Raw genomic sequence first — 22,576 nt, forward strand, 5'->3', positions numbered from 1 at the left:
ATAGTAGTCTCAACTTGTTAAGATATATATATATATATATATATATATATATATATATATATATATATATATATAAAACATTTTTTTCTAATAAAAAAACATATTGTTGTATTGATCATTTAGGAAAAGACCGTGTTATGGCCGTCAGATGCTACTGATGCCTGCCATTTTACACTACGTGACAGGCCAAGGAAACATGTAAATCCGATAAATCCGAGGACTAAAGTAGAAAAAAACAGGTTTCCTCATTAAAACATGTAAACCCTCGACCACCCGCCCCCCAAAAATCGCACAATCTCCCGCTTCGACCATGGGTGGCGCCTTCCTCTCGCGCGCCTTCTCGCTTCTGCGAGCGATCCGTCCCGCGCTCCTCCCGGGGCAGACCTCACTTCGGTCTCGCCTCCCTTCTCTTCTCCAGGTGCTGTGCTGCTCCCTCCTCTTTCTCCATTTCACTCTGGTCCTTTGTAGCACAACTCGGTGCCACCATTATGCGCCGTTCCTCGGAATTTCTTGTGCTCTTTTCCACCTGCTTGCCGGTTCTTCTAACCCCTCGAGTGGGTGCGTGTTGTGTGCATTCGTCCCTTGGCTGGGGAAATCACACGTTCTGTTGTCTGCATTTCTACATGTTCCGTGCATCTGTTCACTGCCTCGCCACATTTCCTGATGGCGGGTCTGTTGAGATGTAGATTAACTGACCGAGTGTTGTTATTTGTCACAATATAAATGGAAATTTGGTGGCTGACCTTGACGGAAATATTCCGATGTTGCTCTCTGAATATCTAGGAGCAACATAAAACAGTGACTTGGTGTTATATTACACTGCATATCTCCACCCGTCATTCTCACTGTACTTTTTTGTTCGACTGAAGGTTAAAATAGTAACGTTAATAATAGTTTAATTTTTTAATTAATTTAAGGTAACTATGCATCTATTTAGTCATTCTAAGTTGTTACTAGTCAACCGTGAATAAAGCTTTTCTTGTTGTTTAGGCAACCTCATTTTTCTGTTTAGGATGTTCCATTTGCAGAAGCTCCATATGAAATTACAATTACTCATGATATTCTTTGGTCCAGTAGATTGGAGAAAGTAACAATGGAAGGTTTAGGATAATCAGTTGTCGTCTATCCTCCACAGGTAAGTTATCACTTTCTTGTTTTAAATATTGATTTTGAAGATATTTTTGGAATTTTCTGTTATAATCTTGATTAGCATGTTCCTGATTTTTGATACCTTCTTGATCAATATAATTTTTGATCAACTTTGAGTTATTTCTTTCTATATGCTGCTAGTTCTTACTATGAGAGTGGAGTTGCCATTATAAATTTTTGAGTTAAAAATAAAGGGTAATTATCAAATAAAGCCCCTCATAGTCGTTTTTTTCTTATAAATGCCAGTTTTGTTTTGCCCTTATAAAATCTTTGAATCAGTTCGAGTCAATGAAGGTGGAGGCGGAAGGGGAGAGAGAAGGGGGGGTGGGGGGAGGGGGTGTAATTTGGGGAGGATGTGTAGGTCACATTAGTTCAACTATAAAGAACCAGACCAGATTGGTTCAACTAAAAAGAACTGAACTGATACTTGTGGTTATTGTTGTTGACCAGTTCTTTATGAGCCATGGCGTGATATACAGGTGCCAAAATTTGTAGCCTATTTTCTCATAGTTCTGCAACTTCACTTTGTGCATATCGATTTTGTGTCCTGGACTTCTTACAGAGACATGAGAACTAATAACCAAGTTACTATGAGAACTAATAATTGAAAACTGATTAAATTTGTGCAACTAAAGGGAGAACACCAACCTCCTGCTAATTATGAAACTGATTAAATTGTCAGCCTCCTGCAACAATTAGGCCTTTAATAAATCAAAGTCATGGCCTAAAGGTTTTACTTCCATGATCAATTATTTCTTTTATGACAATTCCTTTGGTGAAATTAACAATAAAATGGAGAAAGTTCTTAGATTCAGCTTGACCACCACTTCGGCTAAAACTCTGCGAACCAAACCAAAACTGTTAAGGACAACTAGTAACAATGCTTACCCACCACAAGTGACCTAGTATCTTGCTATAATAAGCTGATTGTTCCTCTTCTTTGTACCAGACTTGGCAACTGTAAGGCTATGATGCACCACACTCAGTCATGTAATAGCTACTTTAGTCAGATTTGGCTTGTAGTGCTTTTGAGTCACTTGGTTCATAACAACTTTTGCCATCTTACAGAACTCTATAATTGATCTATGGTATAAGGTATGGGGCTTGTTTAAATTCTTTGTCTTGATTGTTGCAAGGGCAATTGAGAAATTCTTTGTCTTTGTTGATGCAAATATTGCCGTTGATCCATTTTCTTTCCTTTTTTGGCTCGATGGATTTAAGGGAGATGAAGTTGGTAAATTGAGTAGCACCTGACTATTGGAGATTTTCCTGTATGTACTTCTGCATGGACTTCTGATCTGATGAGCTAGAATAATGGACGCTAGTCCATTAGTCGATGAAAACATTCCCATTGGTACTTTTTTTTTTTTTTCCTTTTTTGACAGATGGACTTCAAGGAGATGAAGTTGGTAAATTGAGTAACATCTGACTGTTACAGCTTTTCCTGTGTGAATTTTTATATCAATACATAAACCTGAAGATGATTATGAATGAATGAGTGATGCTTCGTGCCTTTTCTACTGTCTAGTTTTAACTTTTTTTCCCCCTACTTCAACATTAGGTAACACGTCTATCATCAGGTTGATATAGTAGGCTGCGCATGATGTTCAATTGTTCATCATCTTTTTTAAAGTTTGCACCATTATCTGTAACCACTTTCAGCCAGTTTTATCCTACATCTATATGTTTTATGCACTTTTTCTTTAGGAATTTTCTAGATTTTAAAATAGGGTACTTGGACTTGGATTTGAGTCTTAGAATGAAATGAAAAAGACAGACTTTTTTGTTTCATGAGTTTTCAAGGGTGTTCTTTCTTTGCTTTTCCTCTCCTCGTCTAGTTTTCATCATGTTATCTGAAATTTGTTTCCTGACATGGTTCAGTTGGTTTTTAGATCAAAACATTTTTATTACTTAAAAATCATGTCTACTTACCTGGTCATTGCTAACTGAAGTTTTGCTTTCTTTGCCCAAATCCTTACAAGATGCTTGTTTGGATTTGTTGATGGCAATAAAAAGAAATATATTTTTAGTGTATTGAACTCTGCACATGTTCATGTTTCGTCATACATTGTAGGACACTTGCACCACTAAAGCTATCTATCTTTCTGCTTAATATTGTTGCTATGTGCCTCAATGTTGTGCATTATGAACAAAAACATGGATTTTTAGTTTAGTTAGTCCATTATTATTTTTGTGCCATCAACTCCACAAATAGATGTTTCAAAAAAAAATTTTGTTTAAAAATCTTCTATTTTTTTTTTACTAGTTTCAATGAAAGTGAGCAACAGTTGACATAACATGTATATCTGTTTTAAGAATTAGCAACTGGTAGGTTATATTGTAACATACCAAAGATGGCTGCTGATTCAAAGTTTCATTGCTCAGTTGAGACACTGCTTGAATATGAAAAGGATCAACCTTTTGATGCTGAACAAGTTATGGACAAAGAGTCAACACTTAATCTTGCTTTACATCAACTTGTGGGTGACTTTGATAGAGAATCAAACTTATCTTTAAGCCGCTTCTTCTGTGCACGGTCTGCTCCAGTGATATCAACTGGCTCTCTAAAGCTTGATCTGGCTCTTGGGATTGGAGGACTGCCAAAGGTGATCATAATTTTGATAAATTTTGTACTTCATCTATTGTTTTTCAGTTACATTTTTAAGGCCTACATATTGGAGGCTTTGTAAGTAGTTTTAAATTTAAAATAACCAATATGTTATGTTGGATGCTTAGGGAAATGATATTGTTTATTAATTTTCTGCATTGTAGAATTACAAGTTCTAGCATAGGTGCTTAAGAGTTGAAGAGATAAGTGAAATTTGTTAAATCATGCTATTGAAAGATAATTGTTAGACTAGTGATGCTTTATGAATATGAGTGTTGGGTAGTTAAGAAACTTGTTCAAAAAGTTTGTATGGCTGAGATAGAATGTTGTGGTGGATATATCGGGTTTTTGTAACAAAAAATAAATATTTTCATTTGTCAATTATTAGGTGTAGTTCTAATAAAGGATAGAATGATGACGAATCGTTTGAGATCATATATGCATTTGCCAAGGAGGCCTATAGATATATAATTGAAAGAGGTATGATAATTAGTAGTAGTGGTGCAAAGAGAAATAAATGATGACCTAAGAAGACACAATAAGCAAAGATTTAAATATTGTTAGTTTAACTGAGGAGATTTTTATGTAGTATGTATAGAGTTCAATGGTGGCAAAAGATTCATGTTACTTGCTCTAAATAGTTGGAATATTATGACCTGTTGTTGTTATTATTATATTCATATAACATTCAATAGTTGAAACTTCACCTCCAATATCTGAGACAATTTTAACTTGATGGTTATGAATCTCAACTTATATGCACCAAAACATAACCCAGGTGCTTCTGTTGTTGTTCCAAAGAAGACACCCTTTTGCAAGATTATTTTTAGCTTTCTTTAAAGTCTTTCTTGTTGCCATTGATAAATATACTTGATATGCTGATAAGACCCTAAAGTCTTATTGTAGGCTCTGATACCAAATGATAAGATCCTAAAGGTCTTATCGTCGCTCTGATACCAAATGATAAGACCCTAAAGTCTTATCGTGGAAGAAAGGGAAGAAATGGGGATGATAATGATCGCTTCGAGAGGATCGACCTCTTTGATCGCTTCGAGGGGATCGGCCCTCTTTGATCACTTCGAGGGGATCGGCCTCTTAGGGTTTGTTCAAAGACAGAATAATATTTTTCATAGATTACCGAAAAGAAGTAGTTACATCCCTATTTATACTTTATAGAGTTCCACCCAGGGTCCATAAGAACTTGAACTCTAATAATAAGTAAATATTAAATAAACCTCTACTTGACTCTAACTGAACTAAACCGACTCAATAAACAACTGGACTAAACAGACTCAATAAACATTATTCAAAAGCTCAGAAAAAGGTTCATAACAGTTCCTCCCTCTTCAAATCAGCCTTGTCCTCAAGGCTGAGCAGCACCAATCTCAGGGAGCTTCTCTTTCGGCACTTTAGCCATAGACTATCTGCAACGCATCACAACCTGTTGATCAAGTAAGTATGGTCTCCACTTTTTGAGAGTGTAAGCAACAGGTCGATCTTTCAGTGTAGTAATCGTTGCATGAAACTTCTGGCCCTGTATAATCAATTTTATCTTTGAACCTTTGCTATCACAAGTGAAAATCCGTCCATCAATGATCTTTACTTCGAATCTGTCATAGTCTTCAATGTGGTGGGCCAATCGGTCAACATTCTCACTGTCCATAGAATTGTTAGTGCTACCAGTATCAATCAAAACTATAATAGGCTGATGCTCTAGAGTTCCGGTAACTTTCATAGTTTGCGGGTTAGAGTAGTCGGCTAATATATGCATTGTATGTACGGTAGGTTCAACGTCTTCATTAGAATTTATACCTTCATGATCGGAGTCCAACTCTTCTGCTTTCGGTTCCTCTCCAATTGGCTCAATCATTATATGCTGCCCTTGATTACATTAGTGCTCCATACTCCACTTTTCGTCATAGTACAAACCCTTTGCTGAATTTTTCTTGAGTTCTTCTTGGGTTAGTCCTCAGGTGTCAAGGCTTTGGTTGGGAATAGATATGGTGGGTGACATATTGATCATCTGGTGGTTGTCACTTTTGTTTCCATGATTTTCCCTGTTGATTTTTTTTCTCATGTAGATGTGCAAATGAGATCGCAGCTATCATAGTGCGAGGTTGATGAGCCTTAACTTCACACCGGAACTCTGGAATAAGACCTTCAATAAATGTATCCAGAAGTTGTCGTTCCGACTAATCTCTATCTTGATTTGATAATCTTTCAAACCTACTCTGATATTCCAACACCGTAGAAGTATGACAAATTTTTGAGAGCTGTCCATCCACCTTCATGTATGAGTAGATTGTGTCACAATCTTGGGGTCCTTTTCTAGTATTTCCAGATCTGTGCAATGTAGAACTTGAGCTCTCATCTTGTTGAAATTTACTAAGGCTCCCCAGTAAGTCATTTTTGAAATCATTAAGTGCTTCCATTTGTGCTTTCACTGAGTTATCGATGGCCATTTTGTAAGACTGCAAATCTGTAATCTCAACTCCTATTTTTGATGTTGGTCAAGGGCATCAATCACTGCCCTATTCGGTGTTGCTGTTGTGATGCAGTCGGTGGCAACACTATGGGAATGAAGGGTTGCTGCGAGGATGCAGGGATGTAGCTGCGGTCGCCGCGTGGGAAGCAGCGATGCTTGTTGCGATCGTTGCGTAGAGGGATCGCTGTTGCTGAGGGCTTGGAGGCAGCGATGGTGGTGCGGCTAGGGCAGCACTGCCAAGGGCTCACCGCTGCGATGGCTGCGATGGCGCGGATGGAAGGCAGCGTTGCTCTGTTTCTGTCATACTGCGGAAGGAGGCGCTGGTGAGAGGCAACGATGCTTGTTGCAGTCGTTGCGTGGAGGGATCGCTGCTGCTGAGGGCTGGGAGGTAGCGATGGTGATGTGGTTGGGGGCAGCGCCGACAAGGACTTGCCGCTGCAGTGGCCGCGATGGAGGAAGAGTTGCTGCCCTGTGTTTTTGTCACTGTGTGAGATGAGAGCGCCGAGGCTGAAAGGTGACGGTTGTGACTACTGTGACCCAAGGAAGCAATCGCCGAGCAGCCGGGTTGAGGCTGCGGTGATGCCAACCAACAACTGCAGCAGCGGAGGCAGAACAAGAGGGAGGTGGCGTTGAAGCGGCCAGGGTTGAGGTTGTAGTGGTGGCAACCGGCGGCTGCGGCAAAGATGCAGAGCAAGGGGGCCACAGCAACTGTGCAGATCGAGGGGGTTGAGGTGAAGGCTGCAGTGGCTGGCAGCAGCAGTCGTGGCAGACTGGGCGGCGAGCGGCGTCGTCGCTGGCTGGGCAGCAGTGGCGACGGTGGTGGCAACCGGCGTTCGCAGCAGCAAGAGGATTGCCCTGTTTCTCGGTCAAAAGGGGGCAGAGCAAGGGGTAGTGGTGGCGGTCGTTCTCGCCCGAGCCAGGGGGAGTGGCGACTGGGAGGCGAGCAGTGGTCGCCGCACGGTGGCTGGCAGTGGTGGTGGGTCGGCTGGAAGGCGACGACGCTCGAGGCATGGCTGCGATCAACGAGGGGCTGCGGTAACAGAGGAAGCTTTGTTTCTGCAATCGCTGCAAGGAGGGGCTGCGGCAACCGACGGCTACGGCTGCGGTGCCGGCGGTCCTTCTCGCTCGAGCGAGATGGGGACGCAAGGAGAAGAGGTCGCTAGCCGGGTGATCGAGCGGTGGCGATGCGGTTGGGAAAAGTGGTGGTGACGCGGCTAGGAACAAGGGCAATCCGTGAGTTGCCCTGTTTCGGTCACCGCGAGGAGGGCGACAATCGGCGGCTGCGGCTGCGACCCAAGGGAAGGCGGGCGGCTGTGGAGAGGCAGTGGTGGTGGCGCGACTGGGAGCAGCGTCACCAACGATCGCCGAGGAGGAGAGGTCGAGCGGCTGCGCTGCGACGCAAGGGGAGGCGGGCGACGGCAGTAGGGCTGGGATGGACGCTGGCAGCGTCGTCTCCTGGCCGGGGAACAGCGACGACGGTGGTCGTCGGCCGGGAAGCGGGGCGATGGTGGGTGCTGGCCGAAGAGCAGCAGCGGCGGGTGGGCTGGCCGGAAGTAGGGGACGCAGGGGTGGCTGCAGCTTCTTCCTCTCGTGGGGATTTTTTTTTTTTTTTTTGAACGAGATGGGGCAGCGAGGAGTTCGAGCGGTGGTCGAAGGTCGCTGGCCAGGGAAACAACGACAACGGTGAAGAAAGAGTTGCCTTGTAGTGGTGGTGGGGAAGAAGGGAAGCAAGGCTGTGGCGGGCTGCGCCAAGGATCGTTGCTCTGATACCAAATGATAAGACCCTAAAGTCTTATCGTAGGCTCTGATACCAAATGATAAGATCCTAAAGGTTTTATCGTCGCTCTGATACCAAATGATAAGACCCTAAAGTCTTATCGTGGAAGAAAGGGGAGAAATGAGGATGATAATGATCGCTTCGAGGGGATCGGCCTAATTGATCGCTTCAAGGGGATCGGCCCTCCTTGATCACTTCGAGGGGATTGGCCTCCTAGGGTTTGTCCAAAGACTGAATAATATTTTTCATAGATTACCGAAAAGAAGTAGTTACATCCCTATTTATAGAGTTCCACCCAGGATCCATCAGGACTTGAACTCTAATAATAAATAAATATTAAATAAACCTCTACTTGACTCTAACCGAACTAAATTGACTCAATAAACAACTGGACTAAACAGACTCAATAAACATTATTCAAAAGCTCAGAAAAAGATTCCTAACATATGCTTACTGACATCTCTGTGGTTTGATATATGTACTGTAGTTGTAAAGCAAAAATTGGTCTCATGCATGTATTATTAATCTTGTTTTGCTTGTCTAATTAGGTTTCATTCCCATGGAGCCATTTATTTAGGATTAATGTTTCGTCCTGAATGAAGCGATGTCTGGCTTCCACTATGCAGAAGATCTGAATCAAATAATTCTGTGTAGCCTCATCTTGTATTTTCCTTACTAGTATTCTTCACTAGTTATTGCACAATTTTATGCATTTCTTCCAATTTCTGTTACCAAGCGTAGAATGACATCTCATCTTTTCAACCAACTCCTTTGTATTGATTGTTGTTAACATTTTATGAAACAGTCCCATTTAATTGAATGATGAATATGCACGTGCCTCCTCTAGTCACTTTGCAAGTCCTATCCATTTGTCATGAAAAGAGGAAATAACTGGAATTGTTATATTTGATACATACTGGCATATCTGTGTTGTGCTAATGCATAGTAGACATCAGCATGATTGTGTCATGAACCTAATCGTGGTTTTAAAAGTTTGGCAGTGTCAATATGGTTTAGAAAAAAAATGGGTTACTCATGGTTGCAGCTCGGGGATCATTGGGAATGGTCAAATCAGCATATGGTGCTGAACTGTACTATCAATTAAAATATTTTACCTATTTTTAGGCTAATAATTTTTTGTATTATATCTATACATAACGTGGTGCATATTATGTAAGTGCACATGCTTTCGTCATTTGGGGGGTGAAATTATGCTTTAGATTGTTCTTTACCTCACGCTATATTTGTCTTTGGTGATTTTAATTTTCTTGTGCCTTTGTGTTTTTCTGCATTGTTTAATATTCTTGATCTTTTTGTTCTGTTTTTCCAGAAAGCATTCTTATGATGAGCTGTTCCTGATTTTATGCAGTTGATCCTCTCTGATTCCTATCTTACATTCTCTGTGCCTCTTGACATCAAACACAATGGTTCAAAACTTCAAATCATGTACTGCAGTTTTGACCAAAATGGTCTGGTACAATCTACTTGGTTCACAAACCAAGTCCATTTCGGCCGAAATCAGGCCGGTATAAGGCATACCAGGCAGTACACCTTGGATACTGGATGGTACAGTCAAATTTTGACCATTGCAAGCTGGTCAAATTTGAGTCCAAATTTGACATTGGCTGCTTTTTTGCTGATTATTTAAGTCACTCCTGGCTGCCTCCTCTCCCCCACTCTTTCACTCTCTTTCTCACTCTCACTCACTCTTATCTCTCTTGATTTTTGCCTAAATATGGTTAAGCTCAGTAATTACCTTGTAAAACTATTACGAAAGGTTCAATTGGATAAGAGGGAGTCAATCTTTTAAACTGGTCTAAAATTTGGTACAAATTTGACGTTTGCTACCTTTGGGGGCTTATTTAAGTTCCTCTTGGCTGCCTCCTATCCCCTTCACTCTCACTCACCTCTCCTCTGTTGGTTTTTTTCCTAAACATGGTTAAGATTGTTAATTGCCTTGTAAAACTGTTAGGAAGGTTCAATTGGATAAGAGGGATTCGATCTTTTAATCTGGTCTCACTTCTCTTCAAATCAAGGTAATATTACAATCTAATCTTTAAGTTAATTTCATTTAATTAGCTTGAAGACAATGTATTTTTTCTGCATGATTAGGCATTTAAGAACTAATTAAGGGTTCCTTGTTCCACGTGTATCTAATTAAGGCCTAACTAGACCATGTTATGTTAATTGAGTTAAGGGTTTATTGTTTCTTGGTCACCTAGCACAATATATGGTTTAACCATTTAGATAAAATCATAATAGGATTTTGAATTTATGGATACGATCGAATGTTTCTTTGTAGGAAAATGGACCCAAAGCAAGGATCTTATAAATTGTCATTTGAGCATGTCATTATTGACAATGTGTCCATTGTGACCATATCAATTTGGGTGGAGCAATACTCATTTGACTACCTTCGATTCTTAGCCACTAAGCAATCCAGTTTTGTATTCTATTGTTTTATTGCTTAGATCTAATTTGATTGTATATTTTAGAAAATAGGTGAAAGATCCCAGAAATGGGGTTATCTATAATTTATGGCTGATTTTTCTGCTGAATATTTAAAATACTGGCAAGTATTGATTTACCAATATTTACATTTTCTTTATTATTATTTAATTTGATTGTATAGACCAATAAAACAAATGAAAGAACCAAGAAATGAGTTTTTTTTTTTTTTTCAGCTGAATTTTTAAAATAGCAGTGGTACTGGTATCATTCAGTACTTCCGGTTTGGCCTAGGACCGGTATGGGATCCTGGTACTAAATTGCAATCCTTAGTTCAAATTTTCTGTTTCAATTTTTCTTGGTTTAAGATACTAATGTGTGCTAGGTTTGGTTAGTTTAGAATCTTTTTATTGTTTTCTAACTTATAGTACCTGATTTTTTCCTTTTTAAAAATAATTGGACATAGTTAATTTTGCTAAGGTTCAGAATTTAATATGATTATCCCAAATAAACGATCTATAAATCTCTTAAAAGTATTTTCATCATATTTTGAATATGTTGTATGGATGGGAGAAGCTGGACTCAAGCATTCGTATATTTGTGGTTCTTTCCCATCCAGACATTCATACGGATGTTTTAAAAACTGACCAGAATGGTCTGTTGCCTGGTATATATTGGTTTGACCAAGAACAAGCACTCGAACATAGCAATTATGCCTAGTCTAGTTCAAGTTTTTTTAGAACAACTATATTTTTATTTTGTTAATTTTCCTCCCTCCCTCTCTCTCTCTCTCTCTCTCTCTCTCTCTCTCTCTCTCCCCCCCCCAACCCTCCCCCCTCCCCCCGCTGATTTTCCTCTCTCCTCTCTTTACCTTGTGCCCTCTGCTGTCTCATCATTGCTGGCAACTGCCTCGTGCCATCTGTTGCCTCATCATTTTGGTGCTTCTCTGCCTCGTTCTCCTCCTCCCTTTACTCTGCCTTATCTTCCTCCTACTCTGCTCCACCCCCTTCCTTCTCCTTGCTGTCTCCCTCTTTCTCTTTGGTCCTTGCTGACCTGTAAGCTGATGTAGTGTGTTGGTACATATCAAGTGCCTACCATATTTGTCTAGCTAGGGATTGGCATGGGGCTCAGACTGAGACTTTAATTATTGATTTATATCTAAGCAATACAATCATGTACGCTATGGTTTCTACAGTTCTAATGATAAGAGCCTTTTCTTTGTGCTCATGCTACTTTGACTCATTGATTTATGCATGAATCCATTATTATGTATTTTTTTTGAGAACTTAGTTACTGCAGGAAGAACCTAATGCTTGCATTTACTTGTCTATATCCGGACCACTATGGGGCTCACACCAATGCTTCAGTCCTTGCTTTATATCAGAGCCAGACAACCGTTTAGGCTATTGTTTCCACATTTCTGATGACAGGAGCCTTTTCTGTGTGCTCTTGCTACTTTGACATTTCGTTTTATGCATAAATTCTTTGTCAAGTAAATTCTTTGGAAATTTGGTTACGGCAGGAAGCACTTAATGCTTGCATTTACTTGTCTATAGATTTTCAATCTTTACCCAAAGACTTCTGTGAGGATTCTACATCACCTCCTTGTACCGAATATTTAAATCAGCATGTATAGTTTGGACAATACTCTTTGAATTAGTATGCGCTTGGTGATATTTAGTTGGTCAGATAGTAAAACATCAACATGATAACAATGTGAAAAATGCTTGAACAACAAAATCCCATTAATCTATGAATAGAGAGAAAAGTGTATCTTAGCTTTGGGCAAAAAAGGCATCTTTCTCCCAAGTCAGTCACTAAATAGACTGAGATAAAAAAACAGGCTTCAGATTAAGAAAAAAAGGGCCAGGAGAACTGAAGGAATGAAGAGAGAGTCTGGAGAATGGGTCAGAACCAAGAGAAGAGAGCTTTCTGGGTCTGGCATGGGGAAGTACCTTGCGGAATATTTCCTCATTTTGGTGTTAACTTGTCAATCTATCTTTTGGTATCATTATATTTCCTCATCTTGAGCTGCCTTAATCATATTTATATTAATGTATGTTTGTTAATTTCCAGGGTAGAATGGTTGAGATATTTGGGAAAGAAGCATCTGGGAAAACAACTCTTGCCCTTCACATTATAAAGGAAGCTCAAAAGCTTGGAGGTTTTTTGTTTTCTAACTTCATATAAATTAGACCATTCAAAATCACTATAAATGTCAATGAAGCTAATCCTGGTGTTTTTTTTCCTTTGCTTTCTTATTTTTTGGGTCTATGAAAATGCATTCTACTGTATCAACATGAGCTATGTGAGTACATAAATTTGTCATTCTATACTTCATAGTCTCATTTTAGCTTAAGGATCTCATTAAGGATAGTGGTCCTTCATTATATCTGCATATTTATGGTCAATTGTTTTACTAACTGGACTCAAGCTGGTTGCTGGATTTTCATTTTACTGTTGGTTTTCCAGTTAAGCTAAAATAATAAAAGCAGCCATATTGTTGGGTTTTCAAATTACTTGATATTATCAATATCAAGGACTCAAATACCAGTTCAATATTGATTTCCTCATGTCAGATTGGCATGGTATCGAGATGTTGAGCGGTATGCTGACCTATATTGTCCTGTATTGATGAATAAAATAATAGAAAAATTAAAAAAAGTGTGGTCTATAGAGTTGTATCGAGATGTGCCAATAATTGGTTGGTATGCATCAGTCTCGCTAGTAGTAAGTTCAAAATTTTGGTCAAGTGTTGATATTGGTTGGCGGCCCGACATATGGACTTATCTGCTAACACTCCAAGAGAAAGGGTGAGAGAAGAGGCATGGTGGCAAGGTGGTTGTGAGGAGGAATTAGTGGAGGGGAGAAAGAAATGAAGGGAGAAAGAGAGGGAGAGAGAGAGACTAATAGAGTAACATGGGTGGAAAAGTAAAAAAGGCCAATTGTCAAAGGGAAAAAAGGATAACGGTGTCATTTTTTGGTTGGATTGGAAATACTGATTGGTATAAACTGGTCTGACCGATCTTTTTTAATCCTTTTAGGAAGTTCAAACAATGATCAATATTGAATTATTTTCTTTATATTGCATGCAGTGATTATAATAGGTGCTTGGGCGCTCGCCTAGGCGCTTGGGTGAGGTGAGGTGAGGCCCGAGCGCCTCGCTTCATTTCCAGGTGGCGCGCTTCAAAGAGGCACCGCTTGAGCGCTCGCCCGAGCCCAGGCGCCGAGCGCTTCGGGCGAGCGCCTGGGTTAAACCAGGCGACCGAACCAGATTTTTAGGTTTGGTTGGTCTGCGGTGCTTTAGTTGGTTCAATCGAAGCAACTAAATCACCGATATCAGGCTCCCTCTCGCGATTTCCCTGACTTCTCTAACCCTAACACTCGTGATTTTGCCGCCGAGATTTCTTCTCCGTTGTCGTTGCTCTCTGCTGTCGCTGCCACTATTGCTGCTCGTCGCTACTGTCACTACTCGCTGTTGCCACAATTGCTGCTCGCAGATTGTTCGTAGCTGCCACAATCGCTGCTGTTGTTGCTCGCCGTTGCTGTTGCCGCTCCCGTTGCCGCTCGCAGCTCTCGCTCCCACTCTCGCTATCGCTCGCCGCTATCGCTGTCGCTGTCATTGCCGCTCTTGCTCCCGCTCTAGCTACTGCTGTTGTTGCTTCAGCAGCCTCGGTCTTCTCACACTCTTCTCATTATATTGTTAACAGTATATTAACAGTATAATGCTAACTGTATACTAATAATAGTATTTTTATTTATTAGATTAATTATATATTATTTTAATTTTAATACTATTAATTTTTATTTATTTAAAATTATTCTTAGATTTCAGAATAAATGACAAGTGTATAAAGCAACTCAATAGATTTGATGTAAAATTTTATTGTTTTGATTTTTTGAGACTTCTTATTAATGTGACATTGTGATTTTGTATCCGATTTTCTTAATTTAATAACATATTTTTTTTATTTAAATAATTATATTTATTAATTATATTATATATTTATATATTTTAACGTCTCGCTTCGCTCGGGTGAGCGCTAGGCATTTTTGGACCTTAGCGCCTAGCGCTTTTTAAATCACTGGTTGCATGAGAACAAGCTTAATAGAGTTGATGGGGTTACTTTTGATAAAAAGCAAATAAATAACCAACCTATTGTTGGTAGATCAACAAGCTTCTTTGCTCAAGGGAAGAAGGATTCCTCCAAGAGAAGTTAGAGAAGAAACGAGAGTAAAGAGCAAAGTGAAAAAGTGAAAAAAGGAACGAAAGAGAGAGAGAAATTGTAAAGAGAATGTTAGTTTTAATATGCTTTTAGGACTTACAAGACTGAAGACTCTTACCTTCCTCCTATTCTTAAATAAGGTAGGACCAAATTAGGGCTTACATTCATAGAAGTTGAGGATGGAGGATTAGTGCCACATCCCCACAAAATGTCTTTGTCATAGATTGCTATAACTATTAAGGTATGAATCTATCTACAAAAATAATCATCCTAACCCACACTATACCCGTACTAGGACATTTGGATTCTGAATAGACTCTAATTAGACTCAAGGCATCTTCTAAAAGTATCCTTGAAATTACTGACAAGAATACATATAAATTTTTAGTTCTGGTAGGACTTGGAAATTCATGCCAAAGGAGGTCAGTTCCACCAAGAATGAGAGCAACCTGATGGGTCTTGACACAAGTGGATTTGGGATGGTCTGACTTGGCCTCAATGCAGCTCAGTGTTGTCCAAACAGAAAGGTAATGCTGCCACTGCCACATCATGTAAGGTTCAATTTCCATCAATTCAGGAACATAACTATCCAGGATAACAAAGATCACCTTGTAATAAGGTACTGACTAGATGATAGAATCCAATAATAGACTCACCCAAGTTATGTGGGGTATAGTAAAGAACAGGGTCATCCGAATTTTAGTTATTAGGTGTTAGATTCCGTGGAGTCCAGGTTGAATCTTGACTTTATAATGGTGCTATCTGTACTGAGGTAGAGGTCTTTTGGTTGTCCTAACGGAATATGAAAATGATGTCATTGTCATGAGTAAAATCATGATTCGCAGACCACTTCTCAAAATTGACTCCAGAATCTTGAAGAAAATTTTATCATGATGTTTTGATGTTAAATAAGTACAATAGCATCTTGAGCTGATTTGACGTAGTTAGGCAGGATCTGAAGTATGAATCATTACTATTTATGTTATATGACATCAATGGATGCTATTTCAGTTGCTGGACGCATGCTAATCCATTGCATGATTGGTATGGTTTCGGTCAGTGTCAACATATGGTATGCCAGCACATGCCGTGGTACCAAGAAGAGGGCAGTGGAGGAGGCAGCAGCAGAGGAAGAGGAGAAAAGGTAAAAGATGAGGATGAGAAGTACCAGAGATGAGGCGAGCAGTAGGTGAGCGACGGAGAGCAGAGCAGAGAATGGTAGTGGCAGTGGGTTGGAGTCCCCTCGCAAGTCCTAAGAGATCCCTGCTGCAGCCTTAAAAGTAAAAGAAAAAAAAAAAGATCAACTGCCGCCAAAAGAAAAAGTGAAAAACTATTCTGGACAGTTTGAAATGGGGTGGTCCGTTCTTGGAACCATAAATACCGCTTGCTATGGACCAGTCCAGGTGAAATTGAGTTCCTTGTGCAACATCAATAAATAAGATGATAAAAAATAGGACAAATGGATTTGCAGCATGCAAAGCAGAAAATGAGGTAAATAAAAAAATGGTCTTTTGTACATAAAACATCTTCTAAGAGTCTAATTGCATGTTTGCTCCCTCAAAAAAGTGTCAAATTATCATGGTGCACATGTAAAATTGGTTTCTTTATGTGATAACTCCTACAAATATCATGACATGTCAGAAGTTGTTCATTATCATATGTAACATCATATTTTATCCCTATGCAAGGATACCCTACTAATTTTTTTGATGGCCACATGTTCAATTTATAAATACGAAAACATTATGAAAAATTTAGAGGGACTTTATGGGAAAGTTAAATTTGGATGTCTCAATGGTCTATTATATTGTTAGGTTAAACAGGGATTTTACATGTCAGCTGGGCCATTTGTGCAAAGAATTTAAATAAATTTAGGGTATTAAGATACTTTGACACTTTGATGTAGAAGATTTGTGATTTGACAATCTAGATGGCCATATGTGCAAAGGACATTTATAATATAACCAAGGAACTAATTTATGATAATCTAGACTTGCTTCTGTTTCAGGATCTCACATGCAGATTTTGTTCACACTAAGCTTGGAGCCTTGAGGGAAGATGAATGTATGAAACTTATTGTCTCATCAACTTCTACATCAATCTCATTGGAAGAAAAAGAAAAGAAAGTGTTCCTATATATAAATCAGGACTGTTATTTCATGAAAAATCAGTATGAGAAAGGACTGAGTTTCTGGAAAGCTGACTATTCTTTATGGTGACTGGAGTTGTTTCTTGATTCTCACACATAAGAGATCTTTGTAGATAGGTGCCCGATCCAGAGAATCCTCTTTTCAGCCAATGTTTGTAGACAGGTCCCTCTCTTTGTAGATAGGGACCTCTCAAATGAATTGCTATTGAATCATAATCGGGTAGATTATACCATTGGCATCTCTAGTCAAATGCATAAGTTTTTCCAGCTTTATATTCCTTGCTCAGTGACTTTTGTCCAGTGACATCTTTCATCAGTAAGCTCGCTACTTAAGTTTGATAATCCTTGTCAATCTAGACTTTTTGAATCAGCAGTATTATTCATTGGTTTCTCAGATGGGCACCTAAATATGAATGTAGTAATTATTTTTCTGTCCTATGTGGTCTAAAACAAGGTATGTAATACCGTACTGTACCGGTGTTTAGAGGTTGGCTTGGTACGATATGGTACCGGCATACCGAGCGGTACCTCAGAGTGTACCGAACAGGTTTATATATTTTCTTCCTTGCTGTAGCACTGTAGCACTGCTACAGTGTAATACTGTAGCAATATAGCACGTTTCGTTCGGTATCGGACGGTCCGCGTACCGGAATGCTGTCGAACTGGTATGTACTGCCCGTATCGGGTGGTACCATTCGGTACTGCATACCATGGTCTAAAATTGAATTTGGCTCTCATCATTCAACTTTCCTAATATTAAAATCCTGGAACAATTTATGAAACCTTACTAGAGGAATACTGATTAGTTTGATGTACCAGCATGAATTTAGTCATTTGCCTTCACGACTCTTAGGAACTAATGCTTTCAACTACAGCTTTGTTTTCTAATTGGTTCTTCTCTCTTTCTCGTCAAGTGACTGAAGAAACGAAACCATCCTAAAAAGACTAGCTGCAACTGTTATCTCAATGCTATTTTATCATCCATCTTTCTCAACACTTCTATCTCTTTTGTAGCCACTAATTTCTATCTTTTTTCATGTGCTTCAATATCACCATCATAACTTCCAATTTGGTAACTTTGGAAGCTTGTTGCTCCATTTTGCTTAATCGTGCCTTATACAAAGTGTTATCCTTTTTTTCTTTTTCCGTCAAGACTTTTGGTTGGAGTTGAACACTACAAAGAAGAAATAACAGAATGAGTTCTTTGTTAAGCTTTTTATATCCAATTGCTATCGACTTTCTTACTCTTGGGCCTAATTGCTTTTGTGCTTCCTTTAGGAGAATTTAGAATGCATTTAACCATAATATCACTTATAATTTCTTGTCTGTTTACATTATTGCCAAATTTTGCAGGTTGTTGTGCTTATCTTGATCCAGAGAATGCCATGAATCCCTCTTTGGCAGAAACCATGGGTGTAAATACCAACAATCTTCTAATTTCAAGAGTTGATTGTGCTGAAAAAACATTGAGTATCTTGAATACTCTTGTCAGAAGTGGATTTGTGGATGTTATTGTTGTCGACAGCGTACGTAACTACTGCTTTACAGACATTTCACTATCCAATTACATAGAGGAAATTTTTTTCCATATTCTTCTATACAATTACTCTTAGAGATAGCTTTTGGTTGTTTATTTCTTATGTCTCTTCTCCCATATGTGTTATTGTTCAATGCACTTATTCTTTACACTCATTTGGTTGAGTATCAGCATACGTTGAATAGAGATAGAGATAATCAGAATCAACTAAGCTAAGTTGATTGCATGAATTATTAACTCTGCTCTCATCACTTATTTCCACTCCTTGGATGCAAAAGCATGTCATGTTTTTCCCAAAAATGGCCCATCACCTCTCATAGATAACATTATTTTGACCCTAGGAATTTTTTAAGCTGTATATTGTGGGAACAAGGTACCTGTACTGTTGGAATGGATACTGAATTCAAACTGATTAGTGATAATGAAATCCATCTTGAAATATGCAATGACCAGTTGGACTTCATGAGACCAACTTGCATCTGGCCAATGTGATAATTTTTTGACAAAATAAACCGCAGCATTTGCCGTCTGAGCAATTTACATACTTATAATTGTACCTAAAGATATGTTTTACTCAATTCTTACATAGGTTCACCGGTGCATGCATGATTAGATGCTCAATATGAATCCTTTTGGGAACCAGTATGTGTGCAATACTATTTAAGTGGAACTCTGCCATGGGAAAATTGATGAAACTATATATATATATATATATGTATGATGGCACCTCTTATAATTTAAAAGAATGATGTATTATTACTTTCTGATGATGTAATGAAATAATAAAATTTTAACCTAATGGTGATAGCTCAATTCCAAGAATGATCACTTTCTATTCATATGGCTTGATAGATCTCAACAATAGCTAATTGTTATTTGTCACCTTCTTGAGTATGCTTAAATCAAACTGATTAAATGGTCTCTTGATTGTGATTGTTGTGGATGCCATAGGTGGCAGCCCTTGTTCCTGGGTGTGAACTTGATGGTGTGACAGATATTTTTCCCCGAAAGGTACAGTCGAGGTTGATGACACAAGCACTTCGAAAAATTCATTACTCATTGTGTCGGTCACAAACTATCATCATTTTTGTTAATCAGGTAATAAGCTCTTCTCCCAGCAGTGCACCAATAAAAGAAAATTGCTTGATAGCCATATTAGCATTGTATGATTGGATAAAATTAAACTTGCTTTATATGCATATTGCATATACTTCTTGTATCAATGACATTTTTGAAATCAATTTGGCAATTCTGACTCTTCTCTTGGAGGAATGTTTTTTCTAGATATGTAAGATGAACAGTATCTTAGAAACAAGAATATGTTACAGATTTGAGTTTTAACTACAATATCTATTCAAGTACTATCTCAAATGATACTGGTAAATTACTTATTCTGTTAATTTTACTTGAAATTAGGTGATTGTTTCTATATCTTGTGTAGCATTTCAACATAACAAATATTTTATTAAAAAAAAAGTACAAATAACTTTAAGGGAAATAAAAGAATGTTAGGACTCTAGCTTGGAGAGTCCTAATTGAGAGGGACATTTATGTAAAACCTACCTAAGCCGACCTCTATTAAAGAGGTGAAGAGGTCGACTAGGTTTAGAAAGTTGTTTCTTAGAGAAGAATTAGGAGTTGTAAAGGAATAGGAGTCTTGAGTAGGAGTCCTATTAGGAGTTGGTTAGAAGTAGGAGTCTTGAGTAGGAGTCCTATTAGGAGTTGGTTAGAAGTAGGAGTCTTGAGTAGGAGTCATATTAGGAGTTAGAGTTTAGAAGCCCTATAAATAGTCATGTATTCCTCATCTTTTCATAAGCAATGGATGAATCTTTTTTATAGCCTTTGAGCAGTAACTTGGAGGGAGGAACCCCTATAGAGTTCCAAGGAGGCCGATCCCCTAAAGAGATCAATCCCAAATTTAGAATCTACAAGGGTTCTAACAAACAACCTAATTTGGAATCTAAACTTGGTAATTTATTATAAAGTTACACAAGTTTTGTTGGTTATTCCAAGTAGGTTTTAGTTTTCTATAAATATCCTATTGATTTCCTTTCCCTTAGAATTAATTATAATCGACCCTTGAAAATTTTGTAGAACCAGAATAACCATTTTTAACTATATTTGAAGATGTTGCAATCAAGGATTCAAGTTTCCTTGGCTAGATCCAAATGGTCTGGTATATACTAGCATATGCTGACACACAGTATGCCAGCATAGTTGTCGGCATGGACGAAAGAGATGGGGAAAGAAGAAGGGAGGAGGAGCTAAAGTAGGAGGAAGAGAAGGTGGAGTGTCATTGATGAAGGAAGCAGCGGTGGCATGAGGCAACAGGCATCAGTGTTTAGGTACCAGCAACCAGTGATGAGGCAGTCGGAAGTATGGTGAGAGAGAATTGAACATGGGAGGAAAATAACCTAAAAGAAGACAGCTGTTGCTGTCAAGTCAAGAAAAAGAAAGCTAAACTTTATTTTGAACCTGACCATGTGAAATTGTCCAGTCTAGGTACCGGTTCCTAGTCGGACTGATAAATATCAGGCAGTGCAGATTGGTTTACCTGGTTTTTAAAATCGTGGTTGCAATTATTCAATGCGTACTAGATTTGATGTTGATGCAATCCTGAATCTACCCTGTGCAGTAGTCATAGGTACTGCTTAAGTCTTATAAGATAGTTGTATATGATAAATCCGAATCTGGATTAGCAACTTTTGGCATTGTAGTTGCTGATACTGTTTAAAGTTATATACATAAGATGCAAACAATTTAGCATATTTTCTTTCTTATGTTTTCTGATTATTTAATTATTTTGGAAGGGTTTGCTAAACCTACTCTATCAAATCCATTCCCAAGTCCTTTATTTATTTGGAAGCTATTTCCGGTCCTTTGAGTATTGGAATTGGAGTTATTAGAAGTTGTTAGATATTGTTGAAGCTATTTCCCTCGTGCAATTGTTGTGCGGTGTTATCGCTGTTGTCAAGCGATGGCACTGCCACTATCGCTATCTGCCATCTTTCTTCTTCTTCCTCCTCCAATGCTTGCTTTTCTTTGTTCTTTTTCCTCCTCTTCCTTCACCGCCTCTCCCCTACTATCCTTCTCTACCTCCTCTTTCCTTTGCTTCGCCATTTTCTCTTCTACCTTCCTCTTCTCTTTCATTTTCAAAATCGATAACGACTGGTGCATAGTAGTCTGACCACATCACCGAAGTAAATTCGATACCAAAAACAATAATAATTCATCATAAGGATGTCATATTCTTCATCCTTAGGCTATGATACTAGATATAACATCAATGAGCCATCATCTATTTGGGTTAGTTATTTGGATCTTTCTTGTCGTTAAACTTTATCAAGGGCAATAGCATTATTCAAATCTTTCGTTATGAATTATTTTGTTTCTTATGAAGTTTATTGTCTTCATCAACTTTTTATTGCTTTGTTAATCCTAATGGACACATGTAAATAAATAATGTCCTTAATAAATAATAATCTTTATTTGTTTTTTGGTGACTTCATATGCATCTTATATCAATAGCAATTATTTTTTAAAATCCTATCAGTTTGATCCGTAAGGTTTTATGTAAATCTAAGATATATAATTATAGGATAGCATTGTATGTGAGGTTTTTGTTGATGAAGGGTTTGGGGAGAGTTATTGATATACTGCATAACTAGATGGTAGTATTAGAGAATGAGATTATCGTAATAAATAATAATAATCTCAAGTTTCAAGCTATCAAGTTTTAAGATGTGTAGCTCCAGGACAAAGAGACCATGCTCCAAGTCAAATCATCAAGCTTTTAGGCAATTATTACCCTAGGCACGATCAATGTTGTTTTATAACTTATGGTCTTTTAATGTGTTTTGGAACTTGTGTTATTAATTAGCCTTGGTGAGAGTTAAAGTAATTAACTGGGGTAGGTGGTAGTCATCTATAAAAGGAGGGGGGAGGAGAGTTTGATGGATAACATCTTGAATCTGTTGTGAATCCTTGTATTTGAACTCTTAGCTCTTAGCAAGGTTCGCCTTACTTGTATGAATTAGTGTATCGGTCGTCGGTCGATCAACGGTATGATACGTATCGCTTCATGCTGACATACCGTGTGTCGGTATGGCGGGACATACTGATGACACAAAAAATGGTCGAAAATAGTTCAAAAAATTCTTTAAAATAGAAAAAAAGTTAGATTAGGATTTTAAGTTA

General features: G+C 38.5%; 1 protein-coding gene across 2 annotated transcripts in view; it reads left to right on the top strand.

The window, feature by feature from the left end:
* The first annotated feature begins 262 nt into the window (after positions 1–262).
* The window catches only part of LOC135583036 (DNA repair protein recA homolog 2, mitochondrial-like), a 30,788-nt gene continuing 8,474 nt past the window's right edge, over positions 263–22,576 (top strand). The window contains exons 1-6 of one of the 2 annotated variants that reach the window (XR_010492922.1): positions 263–418; positions 1,078–1,135; positions 3,535–3,755; positions 12,544–12,631; positions 18,196–18,368; positions 19,331–19,477. Coding sequence is in view for 1 of the 2 variants with exons in the window: in XM_009407203.3 (XP_009405478.2) it covers positions 311–418; positions 1,078–1,135; positions 3,535–3,755; positions 12,544–12,631; positions 18,196–18,368; positions 19,331–19,477 (795 nt within the window). In the remaining variant the exon portion in view is untranslated. The remainder of the gene's footprint in view (positions 419–1,077; positions 1,136–3,534; positions 3,756–12,543; positions 12,632–18,195; positions 18,369–19,330; positions 19,478–22,576) is intronic. The other variant, XM_009407203.3, reaches the window with a different exon arrangement.

Source organism: Musa acuminata, chromosome BXJ3-1, assembly GCF_036884655.1.
Source record: "Musa acuminata AAA Group cultivar baxijiao chromosome BXJ3-1, Cavendish_Baxijiao_AAA, whole genome shotgun sequence".
Classification (NCBI taxonomy): domain Eukaryota; kingdom Viridiplantae; phylum Streptophyta; class Magnoliopsida; order Zingiberales; family Musaceae; genus Musa; species Musa acuminata.